This window comes from Periophthalmus magnuspinnatus, chromosome 21 (assembly GCF_009829125.3).
Source record: "Periophthalmus magnuspinnatus isolate fPerMag1 chromosome 21, fPerMag1.2.pri, whole genome shotgun sequence".
NCBI classification, from domain to species: Eukaryota; Metazoa; Chordata; class Actinopteri; order Gobiiformes; family Gobiidae; genus Periophthalmus; species Periophthalmus magnuspinnatus.
This window is the reverse complement of record NC_047146.1, coordinates 990,001-1,012,432: the sequence shown is the minus strand read 5'-3', so window position 1 is coordinate 1,012,432 and position 22,432 is coordinate 990,001. Positions and strand designations below refer to the sequence as shown.

At 42.0% G+C, this 22,432-nt stretch overlaps 1 protein-coding gene across 1 annotated transcript; it reads right to left on the bottom strand.

The window, feature by feature from the left end:
* Positions 1-264: 264 nt before the first annotated feature.
* LOC117389411 (serine/threonine-protein kinase Nek5-like) lies at positions 265-19,864 on the bottom strand. The gene is made up of 24 exons (XM_055230698.1): positions 19,741-19,864; positions 17,968-18,064; positions 17,796-17,893; positions 16,102-16,185; positions 15,687-15,757; positions 14,845-14,931; positions 13,794-13,848; positions 13,050-13,163; positions 12,138-12,224; positions 11,675-11,744; positions 10,744-10,832; positions 9,613-9,683; positions 9,425-9,526; positions 8,126-8,204; positions 7,494-7,601; positions 7,137-7,211; positions 6,304-6,393; positions 6,157-6,231; positions 5,776-5,862; positions 4,816-4,990; positions 4,632-4,742; positions 2,985-3,070; positions 1,588-1,685; positions 265-484 (listed from the first exon to the last, which is right to left on the bottom strand). Exons 1-24 carry the CDS (start codon positions 19,861-19,863, stop codon positions 265-267), a joined length of 2,352 nt encoding a protein of 783 aa, XP_055086673.1. The 5' UTR covers position 19,864.
* Positions 19,865-22,432: the final 2,568 nt, after the last annotated feature.

The window sequence follows — 22,432 nt, the reverse complement described above, 5'->3', positions numbered from 1 at the left end:
TGATGATGTATTTTATAAATCCGAGAGGTTTTCGGAGATTCTTTCATGATTCCAGCATTTCTCTAATTCACCCCTCCGTTTCTCAGAGTGTTGTACGTATTTGTAACCTCACCTGGTTTGTTGTCGTAAATAACAGACGAGGCGGAGCGCGTCACAACACTGAGATAAGATATGTATGACAGAGGTGGAGAGACTCAGGGTGGAGCTGTGTCTCAGGCCCCGTGTGAGTGATCTGCTGCGACAGTGGTCTGATCTAAACCCGCTTCAGTTGTCCTTACTCGTGGCTTTGTTCTCCTGGTTTTCACCTCCTCCTCCTCCTCCTCCCGTGGTGTCAGTGGAGTCCCCGTCCTGCCTGATCTGTGGCGGGTCCGTGGAGCTCACTTCCTGGTTCCCATCATGCAGCGGGGCCTGGTCCAGGACGAGCAGGTTCACCATGGAGTCGGCCACAGCCTCCCTCAGCTCATCCTCCGACTCTTCAAAGTTACTGACAAAAAAACAAACGTGTGAATGAAACAAAACAACAAAACACAACTCCAGGTCTGTTTTTGAGGAGGAAACTGCATCAGAACATGGATTAAAGCGACAATGGTCAGTTTGTGAATGGACAAACTAAAAATCTATACATGTCATATTTGAGTATCATAGCAACCAAAGAGCCAATCAGGAGCGAGGCTGTAGAAGGTAATGCCCCTTCCCGCACTTAGCAACGCTGTCAATCAAACCTGTCGCTAACAGGAGCGACCTCGGGGAAAGAAGGACCTGATTTGTCTGTAAATCAAGATATCGACATTAATAATAGACAAAATAGTGAAATAAAAACCCCAGGATCATGTAGAGGGTTAATACGAACATTTAAGACCAGAATGAGTCTGAAGCAGCAGAGACAGAGAGAGAGGACAGCTTTAAAAAATAAATAAATATATAAGCTAAAAAAAAAACCAAAAAAAAAAAAAAAACAACCTCAAAATAACAAAAAAAGTCAAAATTTAAAAAAGTCAAAATAACAAAAAATAAATACATGAAATCAAAATTTTAAAAAAGCAAAAAACTGAAAAACCTCAAAATAACCAAAAAATAAGTAAATGAACTCAAAATGACCTAAAAAAAAAAAAAAAAAAACAGAAAAAAAAGAAAATCCTCAAAATAACTAAAAAAAAAACAAAAAAAAAAAAAACACCTCAAAATAACTTAATAAAATGAGATAAAACGTGTGATTTGTCTGTTATTAATGTTCATATCTTGATTTACAGACACAATAGTGAAATAAAAACCCCAGGATCATGTAGAGGGTTAATACGAACATTTAACATTTAAACGGTCTACGTCCCTGCGCTGGTGTCAGTTTACACCAGTGAATTTAGGCAGATGCTTAAAAAGCCACTTATCTATCTCAGCATCGGGGCGTTTGACTGGAAAGGAGGTAAAGGGCACGGTGTCCCCAGGGCCCGGTGCAGGGAGGGGCCCCTCACAAAGTCTGCAAAATGCATTTTCCATAAGACAATATGAAGTGCGGGCCCAGAATTTGGCGGTACAGCCCTGGGAACGGGAACAGACAAAGCACCACCGCGAGAAATAAATGTGTCTCACGTGTCGTCATCGTCCGATCGAGGCTCCAGTCGTTCTTCGTCACTCTCCACGTCCGAGTCCTCCTCTTCCTCCTCTCTCTCCTTGTCCTCCTCTTCCTCCTCTCGCTCCTTGTCCTCCTCTTCCTCCTCTCGCTCCTTGTCCTCCTCTTCCTCCTCTCGCTCCTTGTCCTCCTCTTCCTCCTCTCCCTCGTCTTTCTGCTGCTTCAACTTCTCAATTTCTGTCAAATAAAAATCACTGATAGTAAAAGTCCGTGTGTGTTCATCCTGTGCACGACCAGGCGGAAGTTTGCACGCATTTATTTAATTTTTTATTTTAATTTATTTTTATTACTTTCTGACTTAATTTCATAAACTAACAGAAGACATCAAATATATGAAACAAGATATTAGTATAATTATGTAGTAAAGAAAAAAAAAACACACTACCAAATATTTTTCGACAAAGCAAAGGGCAGATACTTTGAGGATTTGAAAATAAAATATAAAAAACTTCATATATTTGATGTTTTCTGTGTGTATATAAAAGATAGAAAGTGGTAAAAAAAAAGAAGAAAAAAACACTGAATGAGAGGGTGAGCCCAAAGTTTTGACTGACAGTGTTCACGTAGTTAAAAATAAAATTTAAAAAATGAAAACAATTCCTTTAAAAGAGTGATGGTGGCGTGTTCTGAGGCTGTGCTCGTTCATGTTTTCAGTCCCTATTCTGTGCAGTCACATCACGCTCGGGGTGTTCTACGTGTATGTCTACAGCAGAATGTTCAGCAGTTACCACGGTTACACAACGCATGCATCAGCAAACACTGACACAAAGTTTTAAGGGGGTCTGAAAACTCAAAAAAAAAAACCAAAACAAAATGGATTGAAACAGCACATTTTCAGGAGCCTGTGGTCAATCAATGGCTAATGCTAATGCTAATGCTAATGCTAATGCTAGCTTGTGACTGTAGTGTTATGTGTGAGACTTGATAAACAGCACAACACAAGTTCCAACTAAATCAGCTCTTTCTGGTCAAATTGTGTTAAAATGAAGCTCAGATTAAAGTCTAACTTGAGCATCAGAGCCTCAGACAGAGCAGTGTCTCCAGTTAGCTTCACCTCCCCAGGGGACGTTGATGACATCAGCTGCATGTCCATATCTGCCTCCACACCTCTCCCTCTAACAAGCACCTCTGTATGGCTTTAAAGTGCTGCCTGGCTCTCAGCTTCCTCCCCGTTTCACAGAGCAGTGGGCGGAGCCTGTCTCCTCCTGGGTTCGACATTGCAAAATAGGAGGTGCTGGTAAAGGTGCATTAGGAAACAATCATAAATCCTGGGCCTTAAAATGTAAAAATAAGTTATCGGTTTGTGTTTAACTCAGTTCAGGTCTCAGGTCCGGTCGGGTCCAGAATCGGGGTTTACCTGGACCACAGTGCAGGGGTTTTGGCGTTTTACAGCGTCTCTGATGGTTCCATGAGCCTCCTCCACAGAGTCCAGGTTCACTCTCTCTACACTGGGGTCATGTTTTTATTGGTATGATCCTGGAGACACTGCACATTTCCCTAAACTCTAACAGCAGATCTGTCTCAGCCGATATCGATTCACTTCAGATCAGCTCATGTGACTCTTGTCTTCAAACACTGATGTACTGAGAGGACAGCGGCAGAGTTAATGTCGGTAAAGCGGACACAGACCCACGTGTGCTCACATCATCATGAACTCCTCTTTGGCCTCAGTGTAACAGAAGTGCTCAGACTGTAACTGCCTTGTGCTTTCACCAGAGGAAAGACTCGTGAACCAGGACAGAGCTCACACAGATCCCTGGTCCATTTGTGCAGCAGGAAACACACGATCTTTGTTTCTGAATAATCTGCAGTGTTTATTTGTCTTATGTCAAACAGAACAGTGCCTCTCGACAGGGGGTTTATTCAGTTGGTGATGTGATGGAAGGGCACACTGTGACCTCTGACTCCTTCTCCTGTCTCCAGTGACTTCTTCCTGCATGTGCTCATCAATCTGGCCATAATTGTAGATATAATCCTAATCTAGTTCTACTGTGTGGTCCTCTGTCTGTTAAAAACTATGTGACCAATGGTGAGTTCTCTCTTTGTCCTAAATCAATGCAATGTTGAGGCTGTTGTATCCAGACTGATCCTGAGTGTGTTTCTGATTCTGACGACGTCTCGTTTGTTAAAGATCTTAAGCCCAAGACGAGCAGAATTTCAGTGAGTTCCATTTCATGTTCTGGGCGGCGGCTGATGGTGCGGACGCATCCGGCAACGGCTTGAGCACGGAGCGGGATTAAACAAAAAACAACTAATAAAATAAGAAAAAGTAAAAAACAAAAACAGAATTTTAATGGTGCGTGTAACTCGATCAATACAGTCAGGTTGTATTTTCCTTCACGTGTTACATAATCGATCTGACTAATCAATTCTGTTATTCCTGGACTTTTATTTTGATCATGTGTAAGGTTTATTTTAAATGTTTAAGTATGATTTTGGGTGCATGTTTTTCCATGTGTGATCTTTAAATAAAGATTTAAATTGAGTTGATTAAAAATAAATGTGATTTATTCTCATCAAAAGGGAGGGATTGTTGTGGATCTCTTTGACCTAACCTTCGTATCACGTGTGTTGTTATGTCTGGGTGTATCTTGTTTGTGCGTCTCGTGGAGTCTAAATGGTGTGATAGTTTTGATGGTATAAACAGACTCTATGTTCATGTATCTGAGGGCGAGACGACTCTCTCAGGGACAACAGCTCTGTGACGATTCAATAAACCAGACTTTTATTCTCCTCTGTTGATTTTAGATTTTTTAAGGTTTTTACTATTAGAAGTTCCACAACAGGCGGGAGTGGGGAGCGTCCCAGAGGAGGACAGGAGTGTGACGTAACTGTTTTGTGTCAGATTATTCCAACAGTAGAACTCTGAGGCCACATGTTGTACTGTTTATCTGAAAGTATTTTGTCAGTGTGTAATCTGAACTGCTCACGTTTTTTCTTAGTCACAAATCCAGCGTGTGCATCTTGAGTTTTGAGTGCATAGCGCCCCCCGGTGTTCACAGACCTGCAGTGACAGAGCTCAGGGTGGCGTGTTGAAGCTCAGCCTGGTCCAGAGCCTCGAGGAGCGCGCTCTGAGCTCCCTCTGTCCACTGCCGACGCACCGCACCATCTTCACCTCGAAATATAAAATTCTAAAGTTTTACCCGTCTGTACCGTACGTTTCCTGATAAAATACTCTCTGATCGTACCTGGCTCAGTTTGGACAGTGCAGGCGGTGGCAGTCATCACGTCCCTGTTTCCCAAAGCCTCCAATAAGGTTTCAGGAACCCTCTGACTCCACCCCCTTCTCTGCTCCAGCCAATCACAGAGCTGCAGCTGTTCTCCATCCTCAAAGTTCAGCGTCTGGTTCAGAGGGTCCACGTCCTACAGACACGAAAACGGTTTTATCTGAAATGAAGACTGTGGTGTCTCGTATGACTTAAAGAGGAGGTATTAAAGAGGAGGTATTTACTTCTGTGGGGTATTAAAGAGGAGGTATTTACTTCTGTGGGGTATTAAAGAGGAGGTATTTACCTCTGTGGGGTATTAAAGAGGAGGTATTTACTTCTGTGGGGTATTAAAGAGGAGGTATTTACTTCTGTGGGGTATTAAAGAGGAGGTATTTACTTCTGTGGGGTATTAAAGAGGAGGTATTTACTTCTGTGGGGTATTAAAGAGGAGGTATTTACTTCTGCGGGGTATTAAAGAGGAGGTATTTATTTCTCTGAGGTATTAACTGTAGCATATTTATATCTCCATGTTTCCCTTTATTGTTTTGAAAATGTTATATTCATCCAAAAACAACATATTAACATGTTTTATGAGTTTTGTTTTTATGACAATAACAAAAATGTTAAATATTGAATGTCACAGTGTCAGTTTAAACTCTGTAAATGTCTGATCTGAATAACTGCACATTTCCCTTTAAACTTGATTAAACTGTTACTAGAGTCTTGTGCGTTGTATAAAATATGAATAATGATAATAATCATTTGTGTGCAGTATGAGGGCTGCATTACTCTTTTCAAGCTTTAAATAGAGAATAAATATTATTTAGGCAATAGTAAATAAAAAAACATAATATTGTCTTTCTATAGATAAAGTGTCAGCCACAGTTTGGACGTGTGTTTTTACACTTTGGACGTGTGTGTTTTGAGACTTTCATTCACCTCTTTCTGTCTTCCAGCTGTTTTCACATCTTCATCTTTCGTTTCTTCTTGCAGTTCGTTCAGTCTGATCTCAAACATGATTCCTCTCTGTAAAAACACACCGTTTAAATGATGTAACGTTGTTTTTAACAGTGAGAGATGAGGCTGAGGCCAGAGCTTCAGTCACTCTGTTTTTACTCATTTAAATCAGACCTGTTCTGCAAAATGGACTTTTCAGAGCTTTTCATCATGTTCTAGTCATTTCTTCTCTATTATAACTTCCTTCTCCAGTTTTATTTTCTTAATCGGTGATACTAGGTCTGATTTAAATAACAGTACTAAACGTTACTTAATGTGTTATAACATCTGTACTGATCAGATGTGTAAAAATGCACGTGTTACCTTCCCCTTTTGCCTTTTCTCTCTTTTGGACTCTCTGGGCTCCTGTCCAATCTGCCTCAGCGCCGCCTCAACGTCCTGCTCCAAAAACAGCACACACAGTTCAGTCGGTATGATGTTCAGTTTCTCCGCCCTGACACGGGGTGGTACCTGGTTTGAGGCTCGTGGCTGTTCACAGGCTGCTGCTTCTCTCTGAGGTTTCTCCACCACAAACGTCTCACGTTTGTTCTGATGCTGAACCTGGAACATGAGGAATTAGAGCTGTGTGTTATTAAACCAGTCACACCGAGCTTGAGTCTCTATGGTTCTCATCTCTGTGGATCGTTCTGTTATAATTTACACATTTTAAATCACAATATTCATCTAAAACCAATGAATAAAAGACACAAATCCGCTGACTTGTGTGTTAGAAAACTGCGGTGTCTGACAGGAGCTGACGCCGCCGTAAACGTTATCACACTAAAGCGCCGCATGCTGTAGCGCCCCCTATGGACAGATGCATGTCGCACTAGAGCAGCACATTTTTTTCATTTGTACCAAAATGACGACACGAAAAAAAAAAAATAAAACTGGAGAAGGATAGGATTTATAATAAGGTTCAGTGAGTGTGTGCCGCGGCAGGGAAAAACAAAATGGCGTCTTGAAAATAGTGGATTAAAGATTAAACTCAAACATGAATCAGTCCAAATAAAACTTCAGAGGCTCAACGAGAAGAAACGACCAGAAACATCTGAAGAACAGTTGAAGAATATGTTTGATTTTAAGACGTCATGACACAAAGATTTTTACTCATGAAAAATTATAATACAACAGGTTTTTAATCCATGTGTAAAAAAACAAAAACAAAACATAAGTACAAGGCTGTGGGCGGGGAAAATAATAAAACACAACTGAGAGTAAGCGAATGACCATAGCAACATGAGTACAAGCTGTAAGTTTGTGCACGTTTACGCTGCGATGAACAGGAGGTGACATAACCTGACCTCCGCTCTCTGCTTCATCTCCTTCACGTCCTGATGATACTGCAGCCGGATCAGCTCCAGTTCACGCAAATACTCCTAACAACAAAACAAATGAGTGAGACGAGGTTAGTTCTATTAGATCAAGGAGTCCGCCACCTGCTCGTCTCCGTGTAGATGCCACTGCTTTGCCTGAAATGTCCCACAGTATGGCATTAAACCTGTCTCTCCAACATTTATTTAATCATTTTTACTGCTCTGAACACTTTAAAACACCTGCTAATCGCCTGCATGACAGAAGAGGGCCGAGAGGAGGCGCAAGAGGGACGGATATTACATCATATCGTCCTCTCTTTATACTGTCGCGCTGATGTCTCTTACCTGTCGTCCGTCGTGTTTCTTGTCATGTGGTGTGTGTTGGTTTGGTCCCATTGCGTTCATGTGACCTCCGGGCCTGTGGGGGCGCTCTGCCGTGGATGGACGTAGACCCTAAGACCAAAACAGGTCAGTTATCAAAGCACGAGTTTGACTTTGAGCTGTTATGATGTTGTTTCTTAGTGAAAAACACACCCAGAGTCACTGTGTTTTGTCTCTGTGCCACCCGCTGATGTCACGAGGTGGCGCTCCTCTGGGTTTTTAAAGTCCACACAAACTCACTGGACTCGTTCTGATCTTTTAGTGTTTAAATGATTAAACGCATCAGAGCAAACAGCTATTGTTTTAGTCACACTTCTATGGGGTATTAAAGAGGAGGTATTTACTTCTGTGATGTCGGCTTGTGGGCGGAGCCTCGTACAGGATCTTACTGCTAACCATAAGTAGGGTTTGAATAGAGCCCAGGAGAGATCTCTAGATTACTCAAACATGCATGAAGGACATGTACAGCCTCTTCAGATGTGTTTTTGATGAGTTAAAGACTTATAAGGACCTGAATAAGGCGTTTTATGAGTTTAAATCAAACATGTTACATCCATGTCCGCAGATAGAACATGGAACACGCTCTTGGACCTCACCAGCTGCTTCTCCGCTCGAACCTTGTACTGGTTTGCTTCTCGTCTCCTTTGTAAATATTCATTTCGAGCCGCAGCCACTCTGAAAAACAGTATTAGAGTATGTAAACAAATAAAAATAAGTCTTATATCAGGGATGAGCTTGTCGACTAAAAAGGGGGCGTGGCAAAAGGTCTCGAAACTATGACGTATGTCTGTGTCTGACCCAAACTGCCATTACAAGACTACACCTGCAGGGGGAGCTCATGGAAACAGTGTAGTTATATAAAGACAGATTCAACATGTGATTCAAGTGTTTTCACCACAGTCTGTATAAAAATGATGAGTCTGACAGCAGCAGTTACAAAGACACAGTTTTTACACAGAAAGTGAATTGGAGCCAGAGTCGATGGAGCAGGAAGTGCACCATGATCACTTCCTGTTTGTAGCAGGTTAGATATGTCCATTTATATACAGTCTGTAGTTTTTAGAGGTAAATATCTCCCACTGCTTCTTTCTGCTGTTGTCTCATAGAAATCCTCGTCATCTAAATAACACGATGAGTCGATTAATACAGATTTTGGTGGATGAAGACTCTTGATGAAGACCTTCAACGAAGACTCTCAACAGAGACTCTTGACTCTCGATGGAGACTCTCGATGGAGACTCTCGATGGAGACTCTCGACTCTCGATGGAGACTCTCGACTCTCGATGGAGACTCTCGACTCTCGATGGAGACTCTCGACTCTCGATGGAGACTCTCGACTCTCGATGGAGACTCTCGACTCTCGATGGAGACTCTTGATGGAGACTCTTGATGGAGACTCTTGATGGAGACTCTTGATGGAGACTCTTGATGGAGACTCTTGATGGAGACTCTTGATGGAGACTCTTGATGGAGACTCTTGATGGAGACTCTTGATGGAGACTCTTGATGGAGACTCTTGACTCTCGATGGAGACTCTCGATGGAGACTCTCGATGGAGACTCTCGATGGAGACTCTTGACTCTCGATGGAGACTCTTGACTCTTGATGGAGACTCTTGATGGAGACTCTCGATGGAGACTCTCGATGGAGACTCTCGATGGAGACTCTCGATGGAGACTCTTGACTCTCGATGGAGACTCTCGATGGAGACTCTTGACTCTCGATGGAGACTCTCGATGGAGACTCTCGATGAAGACTCTCGATGAAGATGGCACTGGAGTTATTACGTTTATGAAATGTGGGATCTCAGTTTGAAACAGTAAAGTCAGCTGAATGTCTGTATAGCTCACATACTCCCGCGTGTACCAGTGAACCTGAGCGTGTAGCTGCTCACAGTTGGTACGGCTCGGGCGGTGGCTCCTCTCTGTGTCGGAGCTGAAAGGCGTCGAGCTGGGCGTGATAGTGGAGATACGGCGCCCCCGATGGCTGCTCCGCTCTATGAAAATATACAGGTTTTGACATAATCGTAAAATTGTGAAATAGTTTTTAGAGTCAAATGTGTAAGTGAGGGACTGAGGTCACCTTGGTTTCTCTTGAGGTACAAAGTCCACATGACGGAGATCAGCTGCTTGGGCCAGTCTGTGATGAAGAGGCTTTGAAGAGCGAGAAATGAAGAAGATGAGACACAAAACTAGATCCTCAAGAAATACTGGTTTGATGTGGACGAACTTGGACTCTTCACAAACTCTATTTATGCCGTTTTTTCTTGGCCTAACTTCACACTTGTATATTTTGGTGAACATGTCTCTACTGTCTCAGAGGGTCTGATGTCACACGTGGGAAAGTGTCATTAAATCCTTAAATGTCCCAAATTAAACTATTTATTTATCTCTGCTCTAATGTTTCCTTGTCACACACAGACCTGGAGTTGTGTTTTGTTTCATTCTCACATGTTTAACACACAAACTCTCAAGATTTAGGCTGAGTTTTTCTCAAACTGAAAAAAACCCCACTCTGTTTCACCTTGTGATGTCATCATGTGGTGATACAGGAAGTGCTCCACTGTGTCACACCTTCATTTCTAGAATCATTTGGATCATTTCAGTCCTGGAGTTGTCTCTTATCTCGACTGAACTAAAGGTAAAAGTGGGAGGAGTTAACTTGAAAACTACCACTTGATGACATCACAAGGTGGAAAGTCACATTTTGAGCTTTGGAGATGTTACAGATGAATAATAAAGTGTGAGTCAAACATGTGTGAATGAAACAAAACACAACTCTGTGTCCTCTCTCTATGTCCTCTCTCTGTGTCCTCACTCTGTGTCCTCACTCTGTGTCCTCACTCTGTGTCCTCACTCTGTGTCCTCACTCTGTGTCCTCCCTCACTCTGTGTCCTCCCTCACTCTGTGTCCTCTCTCTGTGTCCTCTCTCTGTGTCCTCTCTCTGTGTCCCCCCTCTATGTCCTCTCTCTGTGTCCTCTCTCTATGTCCTCTCTCTGTGTCCTCACTCTGTGTCCTCCCTCACTCTGTGTCCTCTCTCTGTGTCCTCTCTCTGTGTCCCCCCTCTATGTCCTCTCTCTGTGTCCTCTCTCTATGTCCTCTCTCTGTGTCCTCACTCTGTGTCCTCCCTCTCTCTGTGTCCTCTCTCTGCGTCCTCTCTCTGTGTCCTCTCTCTGTGTCCTCTGTGTCCTCTCTCTGTCCTCTGTGTCCTCACTCTGTGCTGTAGACGTGTGTAAACTCTCTGATGGATCTTCCAGTCGTGTTTCTTCATTTTCTCTTCAGCTCTGGGACTTTGCACTTTCTCTACAACCAAAACAAATGATACCAATTATACATTTATATAGTATTATTTTACTACTACTACTACTACTACTACTACTACTAATAATTGTTATACTAGTTCTACTACTTCTAATACTACTACTACTTCTACTTCTACTACTACTACTACTTCTACTACTACTACTACTACTACTACAACATTATTTATACCATGGACATAAAAGATAAAATGTCTTTTTGTTCATATTTTCGTATTGAAACAAGTCAAATAATGTTGATAAATCACGTCACTACTTTTCAAATATTCACTAAACTAATAAATGTCCCACTGGTGGCACTGAAGAATGGGTCAAATGAAGAGGACACTGAAGGATGGGTCAAATGAAGAGGACACTGAAGGATGGGTCAAATGGAGAGGACACTGAAGGATGGGTCAAATGAAGAGGACACTGAAGGATGGGTCAAATGAAGAGGACACTGAAGGATGGGTCAAATGAAGAGGACACTGAAGGATGGGTCAAATGGAGAGGACACTGAAGGATGGGTCAAATGAAGAGGACACTGAAGGATGGGTCAAATGAAGAGGACACTGAAGGATGGGTCAAATGCAGTGGACAAATTTCCCTATGATGTGAACCTTCACCATAGTCAAAACCAGAGTTCATTTTCCAATATTCACACTTAGTTTTTGCAGTGGGTCAAATGTAAAGAAGGAAGGTCATGATACACTTGTGTATTCAAAACAGACTCAAAGGGACTGTACCCCACTGTACTCCACTGTACCCCGGTCAGTACGGCACAGGGGTCAAGGCGCTGCAGAGAGTCTCCACTGGGGGGCTCCAAACTCCACTTTAAACCTTTACCTTGTATTTGAGCAGGTCGGACTGAAGGTGGCGCTCTGTTTGGGGCTGGGACTGTGTGACTTGATTTGTCCTGTCAAAAACACATTTACATTTAGAGCTTTATTTTTCACACGGTAGAAACTCATAGTGTTGTTGTTGATGATAAATTTTCTGGAGTAATGTCAGAGTGTACGAACGAAACAAACTAATTCATAAATGGTACATGGTCACATTTTTATACGGCGCTTTTCTACCAACTGAGCCACTGTCACCCCAAGGACAAACATTTGGAGCCAGAACCCACCGCCCTCTCCTTGATAGAAGTATAAGTACTGAAACATGATGCTCAGATTACTCCAAAACTCAGAGTAAATAACAGTGAGCAGCCACACAGAAGAAAAGCTGATCGACTGCAGCGTCTTGCCCAAGGACACGACAACAGCGTCTCACACTAGTACACACGTTTAAACATTATTATTATTACCTGTTCTTCCAGATGTCGGCTCAGATGTTTCTGTAGAAGTGTCCGTTTGAGGACAGAGCTGACGGAGGGACGATCCCGGGGACTCACCTGCACACGGGAAACCTTCATTTATTTAAACAGCATCCCACACGTTCATGTTTTTATTGTTTTTTTTTCGGCGGGATAAACCTTCGTCTAGCTAAATAAAGGTGATGTCATCTATTTTCATTGGTCTAATCATCAGTTTTGTGGACCGTACATTTCGGACTATAGAGCGCACCTGAATATAAGCCGCAGGTTTTCATATTGTAACGTGAGATATTTACACACAAAGACGGTGCACGGACACGCTTTTTTTTTTAACTGTGCCTGAAAATTGGCGCCGACACGACATCAACACGGGATGAACACACCTGCAGGTTTAGAAAATAAAGCTGCACCAACACGAGCATCTGCTTTTATTTCCTTTTGTCGTCTTTTTACATCGACAGAGTTGGATTCATTGATGTCGAGCTCACGTGCAGTGGATCTATTTCCTTCTTTATCTTAAAAACTGCATCATTTCCATTTCTTCGTGTGTTTTTTCGCAAAATGACCGTTCAAAATCAAAACTAGTGAATTCTTCAGAGCATAATCTTTCCCCACGTCTGTCTCACTTTTACGTTTACAGCAAGAGAGCGCCTCACGGTGGCCGTTATCCGGTAAAACTCTATAAATAACCTGCACTGTTGTATCGGCCGCAGGGTTCAAAGCGTGGAAAAAAGTAGCGGCTTATAGTCTGAAATTTACGGTAATTTCTTCAGGTTTGGCCCTTGTTTACGTGATGGTTGCTTGGGTAACGCAGCTCTGAACGTCATAAACTAAAATGACAACGCTAGAAAAGAACAGGCAGGATCATATGCGCTTTAACCGTTTGCATCGTGCGTCGCAAACCTTAAAAAGTTGAGTGACGAGGAGGCGCAGCTCGTAGGAGTATCGAGCAGGCACCGGGATGTAGCGCCCCCTGCAGATCTTATTGACCAGCTGCCTCAGACTGCTGCCTTCAAACTGGAGAGAAACGGAGAGGAAATATAAAAAGCAGCCTGTATCGCTGTAGTGTTTAACAGAGAACGAGGGGAGGGAAGATTATTAGTGTCAGCATGCTAGGGGGTGAGATGCTAACTGTAGGCACTGCTTCGTCTGAGGCTTTGTTAGACAATCTGACCATAAAAACTAACTTCGCTGAACTAAAAGAGGTGAGCTGATTTGTGCTGTTAAACAAGTCCCTCTCACACACAACATCACAGTCACAAGCTAGTTAGCATTAGCATTAGCATTAGCCAACAGTTTTTCACCTTTTGCAGAAACTTTTACTTGTAAACAGGACCATGGACGCTCAGATTGATCACAGAGTCTTGAAAAATTGCTGTTTAAATCACTTTTGTATTTTTTTCTTGCGTTTTCAGTGTATCTTAAAACTTTTTTTGGCTATGTTGCTAATGTGAGCGTTGTGCACCCGTGTAATGCCAGTGCAAAGTATCAATAGTTAGTGTTTTTGTGTCCTGTGGCTGGGTACAGTTAGCGTCACAGCCCCGGGGAGCGTGGGTCACGTCGGCTCACGTGTGTGGATGAGATTATTCGCAGTAGGAGACCACACGTTGACTTTAAGTGCGATTATTCCGATGTGTTAGGACGTACCGGATGTCTGAGTGTGCACAGCTCATACAGGACACAGCCCAGAGACCAGATATCTCTGTAAGACACAAACAAGGCGCCGAGTGTCATGAGAGCGAACACCGGGTCAACAAAAACATTTATAAACACGATGACGGTGGAAACAAAGCGTGAAAAGCAAAGCCATGTGTAAAAACAGGGCTCTGGGCAGGAGTGGTTCACTATATTGAATTATCGTCCCAGTTTCCCTCTACAGAACTATATTTTTTGGGGCTCAGTGTTTATCATGTGTGTGATTTCCGTGGATTTGAGCTGTAGAGGGTTGAATAAATAACTTCTCTGACTCATTATAGACAAAGAAGTGATCTACTCGTTCCTCCTTAAACCGAAATTGCGTCGTTCCAAAAAGATCCTCGGCCTTTGCTCAATCGGCTTTTTCTTATCAAACCATGAGGCAGTGGAATCAGCTCCAGACAGAAAGTGTCTGTGGATTTTAAGAGTTTTACTAGAAATTTGAAAAAGCTCATTTTAAATAATCAAACGTGTCACATCAGTCGAGTTAGTTGGTGCTGCTCTGTGCTCACTGTATAAACCTGCACAGAATGATTTTTATATTCGTCTGGACTGGAGGAGACATATGTACGGCAGATCGTAGTCGTATATTGTAATTGTCAATTGATATGTGTTTTTTAACGTGTGTTCACCTGCTCAGGGACTGCAGATGGAAAGTAGCAGTAGCTAAATCTGGTGCAAATCATCTTTTCCTTGTAAGATTAATGAATTTGTACATGGTCCCTGTCAAATAAAGAATAAAGAGAGAAGTGACTAAGTGAGTGTGACGTCACCCACGGCGTTCTGCTCCAAATGAAGCTCATCCAGGCTTTTATTTTTATTTGTCTCTTGCGCCTCGTGTTTTACTAAGAATTGTTTTTGAAGGATAATCGGTTAATTTCAGTATTTATGGTTCATGGTCTATATTTTCCTCATCAGAGTTTGCGGTCGTGACGGGGGTAGCGGCGTTTCTTGATTCCACCTTCGCCGTCGTGTCGTCAGAGTCACAGAGTTGTAATCTTACGTCTTGTTGTTGTAGGGTCGATTCTCACAGATTTCAGGGGACAGGTAATAAGGCGTCCCCACACAGGTACGAGCCAGCTCTGTGGTGCTGCGGATCCAAAACACATTCAGGGACAAAAGTGTGTCGTATGAATCAGGAGCTAATTTGAAGGGTGTTAGTTTTATAATAAAAACATTACTGCAGTATGTAAATAAAACAGACCCTTTCCTCAACACTTTTTGTAAGGTTTTTTCAATGAGATTACAATCCAATTTAGACAAGTCACAAAGTCTACTGTTCATTATTATTATTATAGGCTGAGTTCTTCTCTCACACAGAAAACACTCTGTTCCACCTTGTGATGTCATCGTGTGGTGATACAGGAAGTGCTCCGCTGTGTTTTTAAACTCCACACACCTTCATTTATAGAATCATTTGGATCATTTCAGTCCTGGAGTTGCCACTTATCTCGACTGAACTAAAGGTAAAAGTGGGAGGAGTTAACTTGAAAACTACCACTTGATGACATCACAAGGTGGAACAGAGTGTTTTGAGCTTTGTAGATGTAACAGACGAATACTAAAGTGTGACTCAAACATGTGTGAATGAAACAAAACACAACTCCAGGTCTGTTTTTGAGGAGGAAACATTAGAACATGGATTAAAGCTACAAGAGTCGGTTTGTGTGATGTAGAACCTTTAAATGATCAGAATCATTTAAAGAATCATTCAAAGTGTTAAAACTTCAAAAACCAGGTGTTATGAGCTCTTCAGAGGGAGACGACCTGCTCATATCTATGTTGATGTAACTCAGCTCGTGGTGTTTTCATGACTTCATACGAGTTTGTTTTACAGTTACTCACTTATTCAACATTCGTGCAACGCCGAAGTCTCCGAGCTTCACTTTGCTGCCTCCGCTGGTCAGGAAGATGTTCTGAAAATAAAGAGACAGACACACACTGATGTCCACACCGAGGCTGTGGATATACAAGCTCAACCCCACACCAAGAAAAACATTAAACCTACTGTGTCTCTATGGTTCTCATCTCTGTTATAATTTACACATTTAAATCACAAAATTCATCTGAAACAACGTAATAAAAGACACGAGTCCAACAGAACAAGGTTCAAATCTGAACAGTCAGGACTAATAGAAATAATGTGTGTGTTTCTGTGTGTTTCAGTGTGTGTGTTTCAGTGTGTATGTTTCAGTGTGTGTTTCAGTGTGTGTTTCAGTGTGTGTTTCAGTGTGTGTTTCAGTGTGTGTTTAAACTTCACCTGAGTCTTGATGTCTCGGTGTAGTATCTTCTTGTCATGAATGTGTTTGAGGCCAAGGCAGATCTGAACGAACCAGTCTAAAATCTACAGAAACATGCGGGTGTTTCAGTAAAGTGTTTCAGGCCGCACATCTCAGTTTCTCTGATTTCACATTTTACAACAAATCTTAACTATTTTTTCACGTTTCGTAATTTTGATGAAGTTTATAATTTTATTTCCAGAACACACACTTGAGTGAATCTCCCTGTTTACAAATGGCTGTGATTGACAGGTGGATTAGCCAATCAGGGACAGGCGTGGTCCGTCCGTATCAGAAACAATAAAGAACAAAAATCTCACAGGAGGCTGAAAAAAATATGGAGGATTTCTGTAGAATCAATGAGCGATGCTGTAAACTCTGTTCATCTGAGGTGAGAGGCGTGATTTTATTTGTAAATCACAGGTGACCAATGAGCTCCTTTGACAAGAGCGACGAGAGCGACGAGAGCGACGAGAGCGACGAGAGGAACAAGAGGAACAAGAGCGACGAGAGCGACAAGAGGAACAAGAACAACGAGTGTGACGAGAGCGACGAGAGCGACAAGAACAACGAGTGTGACGAGAGCGACGAGAGCGACGAGAGCGACGAGAGGAACAAGAGGAACAAGAGCGACGAGAGCGACAAGAGGAACAAGAACAACGAGTGTGACGAGAGCGACGAGAGCGACAAGAACAACGAGTGTGACGAGAGCGACGAGAGCGACGAGAGCGACAAGAGGAACAAGAACGAGTGTGACGAGAGCGACGAGAGCGACAAGAGGAACAAGAACAACGAGTGTGACGAGAGCGACGAGAGCGACAAGAGGAACAAGAACAACGAGTGTGACGAGAGCGACGAGAGCGACAAGAGGACAAGAACAACGAGTGTGACGAGAGCGACAAGAGGAACAAGAACAACGAGTGTGACGAGAGCGACAAGAGGAACAAGAACAACGAGTGTGACGAGAGCGACAAGAGGAACAAGAACAACGAGTGTGACGAGAGCGCCGAGAGCGACAAGAGCGGCGAGAGCGACGAGAGCGACGAGAGGAACAAGAACAACGAGTGTGACGAGAGCGACGAGAGCGACAAGAGGAACAAGAACAACGAGTGTGACGAGAGCGCCGAGAGCGACAAGAGCGGCGAGAGCGGCGAGAGCGACGAGAGCGACGAGAGGAACAAGAACAACGAGTGTGACGAGAGCGACGAGAGCGACAAGAGCGGCGAGAGTGGCGAGAGCGACGAGAGCGACAAGAGGAACAAGAACGAGTGTGACGACAGCGACAAGAACGATGAAAAGTTTATGATCTGAAAATAGGTAAAAATCACCACAAAATTTTGTGAAAATTGTAGGTCAGCCCCTGTCAGCTCCTGTCAGCCCCTGTCAGTCCAGTTTGTGCTCACATTGTGTTCTATGAGACAAATCCTTTCTGGGCAGGAGGGATTTTTTATTTTATTTATTTTTGTTGTAGTACCAGTAAGTGACCACTAGTCCAACTTGAGATGCTCTGAGCAGCAGGACCCTCCAGTTATTTTAATACATCCATGACACAATCCCCGTCACATGACCCGTCACATGACCCGTCACATGACCCGTCACATGACCCGTCACATGACCCGTCACATGACCCGTCACATGACCCGTCACATGACCCGTCACATGACCCGTCACATACCTGCTCCTCGCTGAAGGACACTCCTCTCTGCGTGTGAATTTTCTTCATCAGATCTCCTCCGTCACAGTACTCCATCACTATAAACAAGGAGCCCTTCTCTGGAAAGACAAGTCACTTATAAATAAAAGCACAGTTTTATATCTGGAGTGAGTGAACAAAACTGCAAAAACACCTTGAAACGAGTCGATAAATGCCACTATGTTTGTGTGCTTCATCTGGGACAGCAGCGTCACCTCTTTTTGGGACCCTTCCTTCTCTTTTGCTGACATCTGAAAGAAACGTGAAATATTTTATTTCTTGGGGAAATTCTAGTACTAGTGCGAACTTTTAGTTATTTTTCTATTCCATGGTTTGAGCTGCAGAAAGTTGAAGAGTTTCATTCTGCTGTTTATTTACTGCAGCTCATGTTCTTAACCATATGATACTTTTCCAATAGTTTTTTTTGTTAAATAAATCTACTTTAGGATTGTTTTGTCAGGGGCATAAATTAGTTCCAGTATGATCATTTATCGTCTATATTTACTTCAGTGATATACATAGAACATCAAAATGTGCTATGGTGACAGGCCTATATGTTATGTATATTTTATCACGTACAATCACAGTCTGTGTAAAGAAGTGACTGAGCGTGACGTCACAGCTTCAGCTACAAATGAAGCTCATCCAGGCTGGAGCAGGTACAGCGGCTAATCTGGATATTTGGAATTCTGACAGAGTATTAGAGCAACCAAAGAGCCAATCAGGAGCGAGGCTGTGGAAGGTAACGCCCCCTTCCCGCCCACAACACTGGTTTAACAGGGAGCGGGCGCTTAGCAACGCTGTCAATCAAATCTGTTGCTGACGCTAACAGGAGCGACCTCGGGGAAAGAAGGACCTGATTTGTCTGTAAATCAACATATCAACATTAATAATAAACAAAATAGTGAAATAAAAACCCCAGGATCATGTAGAGGGTTAATACGAACATTTAAGACCAGAATGAGTCTGACAGACGCAGGTACAGAGAGAGGACAGTTTATACACAGAAAGTGAATTGGAGCCAGAGTCGATGGAGCAGGAAGTGCGACATGATCACTTCCTGTCTGGAACATGGCGGTTAGCTGTGTCCATTTATATAAACCTGCTGTGGGCACAATGTTGAGAGAAGTAGACTGCAGCAATTTGTACTTTTTAGTGCATCAGCTATCAGCCTTAAAACTCCAGCACAAGCCGATATTTTGTTTTGGCCAACCTGCTCCCTAAAGAATACACATAAAGCTTTATTTGAACACTCCAGTGCAAAGCGACAACTGCAGAAAACTCTCTTAAAGTTTTGTGGTAAAAAATGGGCTGTGGGTGGGTTTGTAGTAAAATAATCTAAATCGGACTATATATATTGGCCCAAAAGCTTATCGGGAATCGGTCGCTCTGGATTCTAAACAATCAATATCACCATCGGCCGTGAGAAACGGTTGATCTCTACTCAATATAACATCAAATAAGCGGCTCAGTAAACTCATGGTACGACACACTCGGCACCATTTGGCACAGCGAGGAAAGGGCTCCAAAAAAGGACAGACTGGACTACAGGATACATCATTATTAAGAAAAATACAAGTCATTGATCATTTGTATACAAAAATATCAGATAGTGAAGCAGGTAGTAATAGTACCATATTTTCCGAACTACAAGTCGGTCGCACTTTTTTGGATTTGGCCGGGGGTGCGACTTATACTCAGATTTGATTCATATGTGACGTTTGTGTTTTTCTTCATTATTATGCATTTTTTGGCCAGTGCGACTTATGCTCCGGTGCAATTTATGCTCCAGAAAAAGGAAAAGCTCACATAGTTAAGTCCCTGTGATTTGTTCCAGTTTCCTTCTCCAAAGTCGGATTGTAATTTCCTTTACAAAATGCTTAAATATGTAACAATAAATAAATAAATAAAAAGAATGAGTACATGCCTTCCTGAGATTGATCTGTTTGACCACACACTGGGCACTGTCACCTCCTCCTTTGTCCCGGGCCAAAAAGGCTTTTCCAAACGCTCCCTCTCCAATCTGCCCAATGACCTCATACCTGTTCATCCCACCTGCAGACGACAGCAAGGACAGAAACATTACTAAAGTGAAAGTATGTACACAAACATTACTAAAGTGAAAGTACATGTACACAAACATTACTAAAGTGAAAGTACATGTACACAAACATTACTAAAGTGAAAGTACATGTACACAAACATTACTAAAGTGAAAGTACATGTACACAAACATTACTAAAGTGAAACGACATGTACACAAACATTACTAAAGTGAAAGTACATGTACACAAACATTACTAAAGTGAAATGACATGTACACAAACATTACTAAAGTGAAAGTACATGTACACAAACATTACTAAAGTGAAAGTACATGTACACAAACATGTACACAAACATTACTAAAGTGAAACGACATGTAAACAAACATTAATAAAGTGAAAGTACATGTACACAAACATTACTAAAGTGAAAGTACATGTACACAAACATTACTAAAGTGAAAGTACATGTACACAAACATTACTAAAGTGAAACGACATGTACACAAACATTACTAAAGTGAAACGACATGTAAACAAACATTAATAAAGTGAAAGTACATGTACACAAACATTACTAAAGTGAAACGACATGTACACAAACATTACTAAAGTGAAAGTACATGTAAACAAACATTACTAAAGTGAAACTACATGTACACAAACATTACTAAAGTGAAACGACATGTACACAAACATTACTAAAGTGAAATATTTGAGATAATTATGTAATAATCATTAAACCACCAGATTCCACAAGTTGTACAAAATAAGTGAAAACGCTAGCACAAACATTAGCTAACGGTTCAGATTAGTGTTTCCCAGATTATGATGGCACAAAATCATTTATATTTCAACAGTTTAATCTTTCAATTTGTGGAGTATAAGTGGTCATTTTGTCAGGATCTGTCTGTGGCTCCTCCCACCTGGGCGTGGTCATACCTGATGTGACAGCTTTCACACCTGGATACAGTTCCCCTCATTACCTGCAGTATAAGAAGCCTGTTTTTTTTTTATCCACTCTGTGCCAGTTTGTGTTTGGCTCTACAAAAAAAGCTTTAGTTTTTGTACTAAAATTGCCTTGTTCTGTGTCCAGGAGCCTCTGTCATTATTTTTGTAAGCTACCTGACCCCAACCTGTCTGTGTGCCTCCGACCTGTCTACCTGCCTGCCCCTCTGGCCCCTCCCACACTGACCTGATCACCAGCCTGGACAGTAAACAGCTGAAGTACTAACCATCTGTGTGCTGCTTTTGGGCCCTAAGTGAAACTGTCATATTTTGATCAGTGTTGTCTCTTTTATAAGTTTATGACGACACAAGGAGCTACAAAGTCTAATTTAGTTATACCCAATATATCTCCCAGCTTGTTTTTCGACCCTGGAGGAGTTTTAGTCTGTGGGGGACACCATAGTGTCCTGTATGAATGGAAAACACCGTGTTTTGTTTTGGAGTTTTAGATTAGTACAAGTTAAATGAAAAATATCATACATTCCAAAATTCCAGTGATTTTAGTAATTTTACCTTCACAGAAAATGTAATTAAGTGAATAAGTTTATTTAAACGAGGGCTTTTCCACAAAATACAGGAAATACTTGTGTGCTGTAAGTTTAAGCTAGCTCACATGAAATTAAGCTAACATTAAGGTCAAAACCTGAGACAAATCTAAAATTACGAGAGAAAAAAACAACAAACACCGAACAAAAACAGATGTAAACCTTAAATTCCACGTGTTATCATTCCGCTGTGTCAAATAATGACGCCAAAAAAACTCAAAATGAGAGTTTTTGAGGCTAGTTTTCGACCCCTGGATCCAGGTGACCTCGTTGCCATGGAGACCAGCACACAGCGGCTCGTTAGCATCGGGACGTTAGCTAAACTAGCCAGACAACACAAAAACGTAGCTCAAACTGGGCTGAATTGGCATTTTGTCTGGTTAAATACGTGCTGAAGTGACTTACCTTTGCGTGGGGAAGGCGCTGGACATGTGAGGACACCCGCAGTTTATTAAACTGACACGGAAAAGGAAAAAAAAAAGTAAAGTTGCGTCTCTGCTGGGAGTTGTAGTTTTCAGGGGAAAGCTAATTTGTAGGCAAACAGTAGTTGAAAGAGGCTGGTAGGCTACTGGGTAATATTTGTGCTAAAAAGTAGATTATTCTTCTTTTAGGGCTTTTGTTTTGCTACCTACTTATGTAAAGGTAATTATGAAAAAAACACTGAATAAAACAGAACACAACAAAAAGGTGACATAGAAATATGTTTTAATACTGGGCTGTGAAATTAATTAATTAATTAATGAAAATAAATAAATAAAATAACAATACCAAAAATATTTAAGTGAGTGTTAATGATGTAATGTCAGGAAACTGTGGAAATAGTAAACATTTTATGAGATACTGGTTTTGCTCTGGGCGTCTGCTGAAAATAGTGAATGATTAAAATGTTGGATCATGGGTTTATTCCTCACAGGCCCACACTGAGTTTTATAACAACCTCACTCTGATTTGGCTAAAGCTCGAGCACAAATCGGACTATTTACACCTGCAGTACACACGGTTCACCAGCAGAGGCAGTGGA